Here is a 10,917-nt window from a genome sequence, read left to right on the forward strand (position 1 = left end):
ATTTGATTGGTCAAATGTTTTAAAGACCACGAATTCGAATATTATTGTATCAATAGTACTATTGCTACAATAATACTATTGCGGCTATTTAATTAATCATTTTATTCACTGAATATGTATAATAGTAACAAAGGTAGAATCGATCATGAATTTGAGTACTTTGATCTTCTAGGCAATTGGTTTGAGCTTATATATGTAATAAGGAAAAGTATATAGAACCAAAAGCTTAATCGCCAAAAACTAAACAAAACTACATTAATTTATATTAATAATTAATTTTAAACTTTTTAAATTTAAAATTTAAAAAATTAAAAATTGATTAACTAAAACTAATTAAAACCTATAAAAACCTTCATTTTCTCTCTCACATTAATCTATCCACCTCTAACAATCATACACACAGTCTCTCTCTCACCGTCAGGTCCTCTCCGCCTCCCCACCGCAACCCACTCCTCCAATCGCTTCCGCTTCTAGTCGGAACTGTCTTTACCAGATCGGAAGCTTATGAACCTTATGTTCGGACTCGGGTTCGAGTCTCGGAGTTTTCACGCGTTAGCGCACGTGACTTCCCTCTCGGAGCCAGCGTCAACAGCGACAGAAACAGGCGCGTCGAGACCGAGTAGCTCCGGCATAAGACTGAGGCCGATTGTGCTATCTAAGGAGGCGACGGAGGCCATCAATGATGAGCCGGTTTGTCCGAGGCCATTCAGTTTTGACTTTGAGCATCCAACATGCACTGAAGAGGATGTCAAGGAGCTCATATGGAAGGAATCTGTCAAGTTCAATCCAAATCCACCTTTTCACTAATTGATTTCTGTTATCACATAAATACCATCATCATCCTATGTAGATGATTTGCTAGGGACACAAACTTCTCTTCCTTTGTAATCTTAGACTTAAATGTCACCAACCAGGTTATAAACAAAATTTCTCGTGAATGTTACAAGCATTTAAACAAAAATATAAAAAAACATTCATTTAATATGAAAAAAAAACATCATAATACTTAACAATAGAAATATCTAATTATATTTTAGCAAAAATAATTAAATATCTATAAAATTTTAAAAAAAATATAAAATTTTTAAAGAAATAGAGGCATTCACATTTGCAATACAAAAAAATTCAAAAAATAATAAAAGAACATCCATTTAATATAAAAAAAACATTCTGATACTTAGCAGAAGAAACATCCATATATATTAATTTGTAGAAATTTTGAATTCATCAAAAATATTTTGGCTGGTTTTTGGCTAATACCCTTTTGGTTCCCTAGCATTGCTCATGTAATAATATATAATGGATATTCTGAACCCACATATTTCATATTTGTCATAATCGGTTTAGGAACAGGCACATGTTTTGGAGAACCATATAGAAATTGCTTATCCTCAACTCTATTCTACTCTACTGCAGCCTATTTGGTCCTGAATGGAGTTGAAGTTTCCTGTCAGGGACAACCTGAAGAACACCGGGTTGCTCTGCAAAAGCAAGATAGAGATATGAAACATTAAAATGTGTACTACTTGAAGAAAAAGGGAAAAAAGTAAGGGCAACAGATATAGTGTGACAACTTATGGTCAATAAAAAATAATTATTTGCAAAGATATAGATAGATTGTAAAAAGAAAACGTCCTATAAGAAAATTAGAAAATAACTACACTTGCTAACGTTGAGATGTAATATGAGGTTCTCATTTGAAATACTTAATGACTGAAAATAAGAATTAAGAACACATGTTCCAACATTCAGTTTTGCGTTATAATTGAAAATAGTTGAGAATTAGTCTCTACGAGAAGCTACCATTTTAATATCAACAAGAAACTGAAAACATATTTATTTTAGATTTTAATTACTTAAAAACGACAAAATATGCAAAATTGATTTTCTTTTTTCAGTTAAAAAGATTTAATGGTAAAATAATCTAAAACAAACAGTCACTCGAGTAATTGTCCGTATCCTAAAATATTGCAAAAAGAAGTTCATTGGAGACACATATTCAATTATTCACAACGCAGAATCTAATAAACCCATATTCAATTATTCACAATACGAAACCCTGTGATTTCTGGTGGGATTCATTCATCACATTCTTTAGATTCCTATAATTGCAATGGAACAGCACTCAGCAGGGTGGGGGAAGCCTTAAAAATATCTTTTCATGCAAACAAAAGGATAGAGCTTGGCAAGTGGAAGTGCCTCAAATAGGGAAACTTATTTGGATCACTAAAAGGAAAGGATTCTTGGCTGGACTGATTCTTAAATCTTACGGGTGCTGGTTCCTAATATCTAATACTTAACCTAACTAATAATAATGAGTATCACTCATAAAACTAACTCTAACCAACTTTATCCTAATACAGAATTCATAGTACCCCCTAGACTAATAGGAACTTGCATTACAAGAGCATTTTATCATTTCATCATATTTAATACTAGCGAAGATAATCTTTCATCCAATGGTTTGTAATGCTTATTTTGTTTTCTTGAAAAGCTTACTATCAAACATGTATTCCAGTTGCTTATAAAGCTGTCTAGTGTATTATGGTTGGATTAATTGTTGAGTAATCGCAGTTAGGGAAGAAAAAGTGAACCAGTTATCCTAGAATAAACAAATACCACAACCGCTCAAACTAGTCCAACAATAAACCATCTCCCATTAGAGGAAACAGATTATTTAGCCAGAGAATACCTTTTCAGTGGTACATTTCCATCTTGTGGAATCTTAACTACTTCAAAACCTATATATGACAAGCTCAATCCAAATGTTCAGAGATAAAAATACTCACTCTCATCTATCAGGAAACATGCCAAAAGCCACCGCAAATCAAAACCCTAAATAAACAGAACATGAAATTGATAGCACAAATTACCCATAGTTCACAGGTGACCCATAACACATCAGAAAATTTCAACGGGAGGGAAAAATCACAGACCAGATGAGGTTCAAAACAAATAAAAAGGGGGGTTTTGCTTCCAATGCATTCGAAGTCTTGAAATTTCAAAACTACTATGATTCCTTCTTACAAACTTTCCACTCTCAAAACATTCCCCTAAAACCCTAAAAAATTATTATGTGAAATAAGAAACTCACTTGAAATTTCAGCAACCTGCTCTGGAGTAAGCTTAGCAGAGAACCCACTAGCTGCGGACTTGTAACTGTACACCAAAGCTTCCTTCGCAGCATCCTCACTACAGTCAACAACCCAGTTTCACCCAAAAATAAAATTATTAAAAAAATACTTCAATTTCGGTCAATTTTCTCAAAAAAAAAAAAAACGAAAAGAAAAGGTAAGAGAATGAATGAATGAGGCACCTTCCAAGGACAGCAGATAGGGTTCTGATGTGGTAAGCCTCAGGCTCCTCGTCGTGGGGCTTCTCAGTGTACACAATTTGAATCGAAGCCGCCGGAGCAGAAGAGAGAGCCTCAGAGTCGAGGGTTTTGGCAGCGGAATCCGACATGGCGATGCAATTCAGGGACAATGCCAAGAAAACAAGGAAATATGATCGAGATTGAGAGGCCTTTGGCTTGGGTTTTGGATTGGGATTGAGGGGTGTGACTGTGATGATCATATGTTTGATTGTCTTTCTTATATAACAAGGTCGTGTACGCGGACACGGATTGACGGAGTAGGAATGTATATTTGTTTGTTTTTTAAGTTGGTAGTTTCATTTGCTTACCAAAGAAGACACCATTTTGGCGTTGCAAACAAGGGTCACACTATGTGAGTTTACAGATATTTCTCCTTATTTGACACGTATTGCAGTTGCAGAATTTAGAAATGAGAACTTTGGATTGATGGCTTGGTCACGTACACGGTTTAGCCAGCTCCAAATTTCCAAAAAAATTTTAGAAGTGAAATAAAAGTATATATTATAATAAATTTTGTTAAACATTATTAATTATATGAAGATATAAAAATTAAAAAAATTAGAGAATATTTTTGTTCTTAAAATACTATTTATTATATATAATTTATAAAAAAATCACTTTTTATTTTTAGAGAAAATTTTACTTTTTTTTTCTTTCAAGATGATAAAATGACACTCTTCTTTTTTTTATTTATAAAATATACATTCTCCTTCCTTCTAATTTTTAAAAAACCCCTCTTTAATCCATTTTAATTTTTTTGTGTTAACTAATTTTAACTTTATTCATTTTTCAATAAAAAATAAATTATTTTTTTACAAAAATACCTTTTAACAAAATTTTATTTTTTGTCATTAATTTTACTTACCAAAATACCCTTTAATAAATTATTTTTTTTATTAATTAAATTGTATTTTTACCAAAATATTTTTAAAAAAATTTAATAACTAAATTATTTTTCTAAGATACCCTTCAATAATTTTTTAATTATTAATTTTTCGATATTAATATATATTATTTTAATATTAAAAAATTTTTAATAAGATTATTTTTTAATATCAATATATATTAATTGTTATACATATTAATAATGGTGAGATTTTTTTATTTAATGTTAAAATAATATATATTGATATCAAAAAATTAATAAAAAATATAAAAAAATTGAAGATAATTTTTAAAATTTAAACTTAAAATATTTTAATTAAATTATAGATAATTTGTTATCCTAACTAATTTTTTATACACAATTAATAATAAAAGACTGAATTAATTAGCACATTAGCGCCTAACGATACACTAGTATTTATAATTTAAAATTAGAATTATATATAAATATTAAAAAAATTAAATCTGTATCTAAAAAGTATGTTTTATAAAATAATAAAAATTTAATTTATAATTTTTTTCTTTTTTTCTTTTTAAAATTAAATTTGTTATATATTTTTTAATTTAATTTTGATATAATGTTAGATGAAAAATTTTATGCATCTGTTAATTATGTATTATAATTAAAATATTTTTTATTACTATTTCTAAAAATAAAAAATTATTTTAAATTATTAAATTAATCAATTTATTTTAAAATTTTATATGCAACATAGGTATATATAATAGACAAAAGTAAAAAAAAAAAACAAGTAATAAGGATAAATAAACTGAAAATAAAATAAAATATATAAATCATGAAGAGAATAAAACATTAGATTAATACTTAAATTATAATTGTTTGAATTAAAATTTTCAATTGAAAATATCAAAAATAGAAATAATGAAATTGAAAAATACATACATAGAGTCATGGAGAGTTATATAAAAAAATGGTGAATTTAAAATTTATCTTTTAATGAAAAAAGGATGACCATTAGATAAAAAATAAAAAAAAAGTTGAAAATATAAAAATAAGAGGAGAGTTTAATAGAACAAAAAAAATGACAACACAAGAACTAAATTTGATTAAGTTAAATAATAATAAAAAATAAAAAAATAAAAAAGTAAATTTAAAAGTTCGGCCAAATAAATTTAATTTATTTATAAAAAAAATTGAAAACACATTGGGGCAAGTGCCCAGTCACTATTGTTAGGATTTCACACAATTGAGTTCGATAAGGGGAGTTTTTGGCATGATCCAATGGTATTTGCCTATTTGGGTCTTAATTTTTTTAGTTTTTCTAGTTGGTATCTAGTTTACTTTATTTCATATATATGCACATGGAATTCCATTTTTTTTAAATGTTAAAAAAAATATAAAATTGGATTAGAAACAAACAATAATCATGTAAAACAAATCTATTAAACTAAAAAAAAAAAAGTATATTGAGAATAACTGACTTTTTTTCACTTTTTTGAATATATTTAATTGTAAATACAAGTTGAAATTGTAAGAATTTTTTTCTTATATAAAATTCAAACGAATATAAAAAAAGATTAGTTGAAAAATTAATACAGGAAACAAGTAATATAGAAGTATCACATCAAACATATTTCACAAATATACCTATAAAAATTTTAATTGTGTTAAAAATTTTAAATTTTAATTTTTAAAAAATTAATACCTTTATAATTAATTTCTAAAAGAACAAAACAATTTTTGAAGATTGATTTTAAAAAAACTAAAATACCTTTTAATTTATTTTTTAAAGACTAAAATATCCTTGTAAGTATTAATTTAAAAAATATTAAATTATCTTATATGATTAACTAAGGTTGATTGATTGTATTAGTAATTACGAATTCAAATTTAATATTAAAAATACTAAAATAACTTTTTATTCAATTCTAAAAGAATTAAAATAATATTTTAAAATTAATCTTACAAACATTAAAATTAATCCTTTAAAATTAAGATTTTCTAACTATATTAAAAATTATAAAATTTAACTTTTAAGAATACTAAAATATTGATAGAATTTGTTCTCAGAGACTAAAACGTCATTTAGCATGAATTTAAAGAATTTAATTTTGATACTATCACTATAAAATAGTTTTACACATGTATCCAATTATTGTTCAGGTCAGACCTGACTTGACGAGACTGTGACTAGGCAATGTGCGTTCCTTGGATAGTGCTCTTCCGGGGCATTGAGTAAGAATCGAATAGGGTGAACCTGCAATGACACTCTGATGCCAAAGTTAGAAAAGTGTCTATAAGGTCGAAAGCTAGGGTTAGGTTGCATACCTTGGGAGAATCGAGGTCCCTTTCTTATAGGATTCCGGTGCTCCTTAAGTCGGAAAGATACGATGCGTATTCGTGACATTAAGTGCCGGAGGTGGCGCGGGCAGAATTCTCAGAACGGGCTGTATCATCACGCGGGTCTCCGATAAGCAGAGTCTAGAGTCTGCCTGTTGTTGGGCTACCGGATTCGGAGCCCAGGCCCGGAAAGTAGCCCCCAAAACGTGGCACGCTTTGATAAACTCCAATTTTATGGTTTATCTTGTGTTGATTTGAGGGGATTTTGTCAATACTTTCTGCACTTATCCACATAAAATGCATGGTTTTGTGTTTCCTTCATTATTTTGCCTCATGATTGAAAACATGCTTACTTGCCCCAAAAATACTATATTTTGATCTCTTCTATTACCATTCAATGCCTTGATGCGTTTGTTAAGTGATTTTAGAGTTCACAGGGCAAGATTGGTCTAGAAGATGGAAAGAAAGCATGCATAAGTGAGGAAACATGGAACTTTGGAGCTTTGGAGTCTGAGCATCGACGCGCACGCGTACATGGCGCGCACGCGTGGATGCGTGCTGCTGGGAATCGGCGCACACAGCTGATGCTTTCGTGTGCATAGGAAAAACCGCACCAACGCGCATGCGCACCTTGCGCGTACGCGTGGATTGAGAAGCCGATCGACGCGCGAGCGTACTTGGCACGTACGCGTCACGTCCAGCATGTGACCTTATTAATGAAATCGTGGCTGGAGATTTCTGAGGCTTTTTAGGCCCAATTCCAAGCACACTCTGAAGGAAAAAGACCCAGGGATTGTAGGAGAAAAGGGGGGGTCACTCATTACACACTTAGACACAATTTTTGCTAGTTTTTTTGGTTCTTGTTCTTCTAGAGAGAAACCCTTATTCCTCTCTAGATCTAGTTTGATTTTGATCTCCCATTGTTGAATTTCTGGATTGGATTTTGTTAATTGCTAGTTATGACAACTTAATTTGAATTCCCTAGTATAATTTTGCTAGATCTTGTGTTGAATTATGTTATCTTGTTATTTTCCAATTTTCTACCCATTTCATGAATATTATGGATCTTGGATTCGAGTACATTGATGTTTTCTATGATCATTAGCGTTATTTGAGTTGTTCTTTATAGATACTTGTTAGTGGGTCCTTATAATTTCCAATTTAATTGCAATTTGAACATGTCTTTTGTTAGTGCATTCCATGTGTTTGATGAAATGTTTTCTTTGATTATGGAGTAGTTCTCTTTACTCTTGGTCTAAGCTATGAGAATTGGGTGACCTTGAGTCATTGGGTCTCATTGGATTGTTGATGGGAGAACCCTTAGTGGTCAAGTTGACACCCATTGACACCAACCCACTACTAATCTAATTAGTAGATTGGTTAGGATTTATGGGTTGAAATTGATCAAGCCACTTGACGTACCTCAAATCTAGGAGTAGATGTCACGTACTTAATGTTCTTGGAGGTAGACTTAGTGAGTTTGGTTCCTCTTAATTAGCAAGTTATGGTTATAGACAAGGATGGTGACCCCAATTCCCATGCTTAGTCAAGAGTTCCTTTTATTATTCATATTCAAAAACCCAAAATATCATTTGTTTAGTTCTAGTTTAATTCATTGCTTAATTCTAAAGTAGAAATAGATTATACGATCTCTTGATTTGGTTACTTGATTTAGTTCCTTGCATTTTAAGTTTCCTTGCATGATAAGTTTAGTAGTATAATTTTGTGTTATGACTTCCAACCCCAGATTTCTAACCAATGTTAATGCACATGTTTGCCCATTCTTCGTGAGACGACCCGAGGTTTGAATACTTCAGTTAACTTTTATTGGGGTTGAACTTGTGACAACCAAATCCCTCTTTTAAATTTGATCAGAGGATTTGTCATTGGTTTGGAGCTATACTATTGACGAATTCATTTTGTGAAATTCTGAACCGGTACTAGTACTTTGGCCTTATCAAATTTTTGGCGCCGTTGCTGGGGAATTGTTGCAACGCATGCCTTAGCATTGGTTATGTGAATATGTAAATAGTGTAGATAGTTTACTTGCTTTCTATATTTTGTCCTTAGTTTAGATTTCTTGTATACATGAGCTATGACTCCCAAGTTTGATGACTCGGTCCCAACCAAACGCTAGCTTAGCCGAGCTTGATTTAGAAATTGAAAGGACTTTGTTACGCACTCGGCAAGCTAGGCGTCGGTTGGACTATATGGCTAGTACTTCGGCCTTACATGAGGAGCATACCGAATCACTAGACGGGTCCGAGAGCGACTTGGAGTCCGCTACTTCTTATTCTTCTGTTGGCACTGCTGATACATCTTCGCATTCCACAGGTGAACCTCACATGGCGGAGCCACGTAGGATTACTTTGCATCAATAAGGGGCGCCGGACCTAATTCTTCCACTATTGCAAATGAGGTTTTCCAATCTTGACCCAAACTTTGAATTGAAGAATAGTTTGATCAACTTATTCCCTAAGTATCATGGGCTTCTGGGTCAAGACCCCATTAGACATCTGAGAGATTTTCAAGTGGCTTGTGCTATGGCCCGAAGACATGGGGCCGATGAGATTGCTATCATGGTCTTTTCCTTCCTTTTTTCCCTTGAAGGGCAAGCGAAAGAGTGGTATTATTCCCAACCGGATGAGGTGGTAACCAATTGGGATTCCTTGAGAAGAGAGTTTTTAGACAAGTTCTTCCCGCCAGAAAAGACCGACTACATTCGGAAGGAGATCTCAGGAATAATGCAAAGAGATCAAGAGACGTTGTATGAGTATTGGAGTCAATTCAAGAGGCTATTGGAGACTTGCCCCCACCATGGGTTGAACACTCACTTGCTCATAAGCTATTTTACCGGAGGTCTTTGTGCGGAAGATAGAAGACTACTCACCGCTTCTAGTGGTGGCTCTCTTTCCAAAAACAAGACAGAGGCAGAAGAATGGATCTTGATAAATGATGTTGCCAATGCTACACAACACGTAAGGGTGAGGAGCAACCCCCTCAAGGGTGTAGCGGAAGCATCCCCTTTCGAAGCAAGTTTGACCAAAGTACTTAGGGATATGACTACCATCCCCACCGAGATGCATAAGGAGCAAAAGGCATTCTATTCCATCCAAGCCGTCCAAGTTTCACCCAAGTTCCTCAAATTAAAGGGCCTCCTAGGATATGTGGTTTGTGTTTTAGCACCGCACATTACATTGATCAGTGCCACCAAATTCAAGAGGAGTACACCCTAGTCGTAGCCAATGTGAACTATAACAATCGCCCACCCTACCAAAACCAAGGCCACAACAACTACTCTCATGGCAATAACTCCAACCAAGGGTGGAGAGATAATGCACAAGGGAATCATCAATATCAAAGGTGGAACAACTCTTCTTCTCACCACAACAATAACAACCAATCTTCATCCCAACACCATAACAACAATAACCATCAAGCCAACCAAAATCACCAAAACCAAAACAACTACCCTAGATACCAAGCGCCACATCAAAGACAACAACCCAACCAAGCCTCTTCTTCTTCTACCAACCAAGTTGATGAGCTTAGAGCTATTGTGGAAAAGAATAAAGAGAATAGCAAGGCTCAATTTAGTGCCGTGAATGCTCAATTGGCCAATATCACCAAGATGATCTCAATATTAGCTTTACCCTCTACCAACAACACCAACCAACTCTCAAGCTCTTCTAACCTTCCATCCCAACCCCTTCCAAACCCAAAAGGTGCACTCAATGCCATTACACTACGGTCGGGGACTACATTGAAGGAGATACTTCCTAGGGCCTTGGAAGACATTCATGAGGAAGAAGTGGTTGTTGAAGCTCCACATGAAGAGGAGGAGATGAGCATAAGACAAGAGGAAGGAGAAGTGAGCCTCAAAGAGCCCACGAGGAAAGCTACAATGGATGAATCCATTTCTATTCCATTCCCTTCCATGATAAAGAAAGTCAAGAAAGCTCTGGAGTTTGATTTGAACATGCTTCAAGTATTCAAGAAAGTTGAGGTAACCATTCCACTTCTTGATGTCATTCAATAAATTCCGAGGTATGCAAAATTCTTAAAAGACTTGGGCACGCACAAGGATAGGATAGGTGAGTTGGAGACATTGTCATTGGGTAGTTCTATTTTTGCATTGTTGAAGCCTATTCTGGAAAAGTTTCATGACCCTGGACCTTGTTTGGTTTCTTGTCGTATTGGTGGAGTTGTTTTTCATGATTGTATGTGCGATTTAGGAGCTTGTGTGAGCATGATGCCATTCTCAGTGTTTGCAAGGTTAAACTTAGTGATGAGCGGATAATTTGTACGCTTTTTGGCATTGTTTTTAGTATGTTTTTAGTATGATCTAGTTAGTTTT

The 10,917-nt window shown here is 33.2% G+C and overlaps 2 protein-coding genes across 2 annotated transcripts; one reads left to right on the forward strand and one right to left on the reverse strand.

Moving 5' to 3' along the window:
* Window positions 1-242: 242 nt before the first annotated feature.
* Window positions 243-3,729, reverse strand: LOC130969307 (subtilisin-like protease SBT3.4). The gene is made up of 3 exons (XM_057894966.1): window positions 3,317-3,729; window positions 3,095-3,192; window positions 243-1,481 (listed from the first exon to the last, which is right to left on the reverse strand). Exons 1-3 carry the CDS (start codon window positions 3,571-3,573, stop codon window positions 1,408-1,410), a joined length of 429 nt encoding a protein of 142 aa, XP_057750949.1. The 5' UTR covers window positions 3,574-3,729; the 3' UTR covers window positions 243-1,407.
* A 5,041-nt stretch (window positions 3,730-8,770) lies between these two features.
* On the forward strand, window positions 8,771-10,599 carry LOC130965480 (uncharacterized). The gene is made up of 3 exons (XM_057890239.1): window positions 8,771-8,894; window positions 9,171-9,658; window positions 9,766-10,599. The coding sequence occupies exons 1-3, from the start codon at window positions 8,771-8,773 to the stop codon at window positions 10,597-10,599; spliced, it is 1,446 nt and encodes a 481-aa protein (XP_057746222.1).
* The last annotated feature ends 318 nt before the right edge of the window (window positions 10,600-10,917 follow it).

This window comes from Arachis stenosperma, chromosome 3 (assembly GCF_014773155.1).
Source record: "Arachis stenosperma cultivar V10309 chromosome 3, arast.V10309.gnm1.PFL2, whole genome shotgun sequence".
Lineage (NCBI taxonomy): Eukaryota > Viridiplantae > Streptophyta > Magnoliopsida > Fabales > Fabaceae > Arachis > Arachis stenosperma.

Coding starts and splice junctions, on each gene's coding strand:
- LOC130969307 (XM_057894966.1), bottom strand. CDS start 3,573: ATGATCATCACAGTCACACCCCTCAATCCCAATCCAAAACCCAAGCCA. Junction 3,193..3,316: donor CTATCTGCTGTCCTTGGAAG/GTGCCTCATTCA, acceptor TGTTGACTGTAG/TGAGGATGCTGCGAAGGAAG. Junction 1,482..3,094: donor GCAGGTTGCTGAAATTTCAA/GTGAGTTTCTTA, acceptor TTGCTTTTGCAG/AGCAACCCGGTGTTCTTCAG.
- LOC130965480 (XM_057890239.1), top strand. CDS start 8,771: ATGGCTAGTACTTCGGCCTTACATGAGGAGCATACCGAATCACTAGAC. Junction 8,895..9,170: donor TACATCTTCGCATTCCACAG/GTGAACCTCACA, acceptor TTTCCCTTGAAG/GGCAAGCGAAAGAGTGGTAT. Junction 9,659..9,765: donor AGATGCATAAGGAGCAAAAG/GCATTCTATTCC, acceptor TACATTGATCAG/TGCCACCAAATTCAAGAGGA.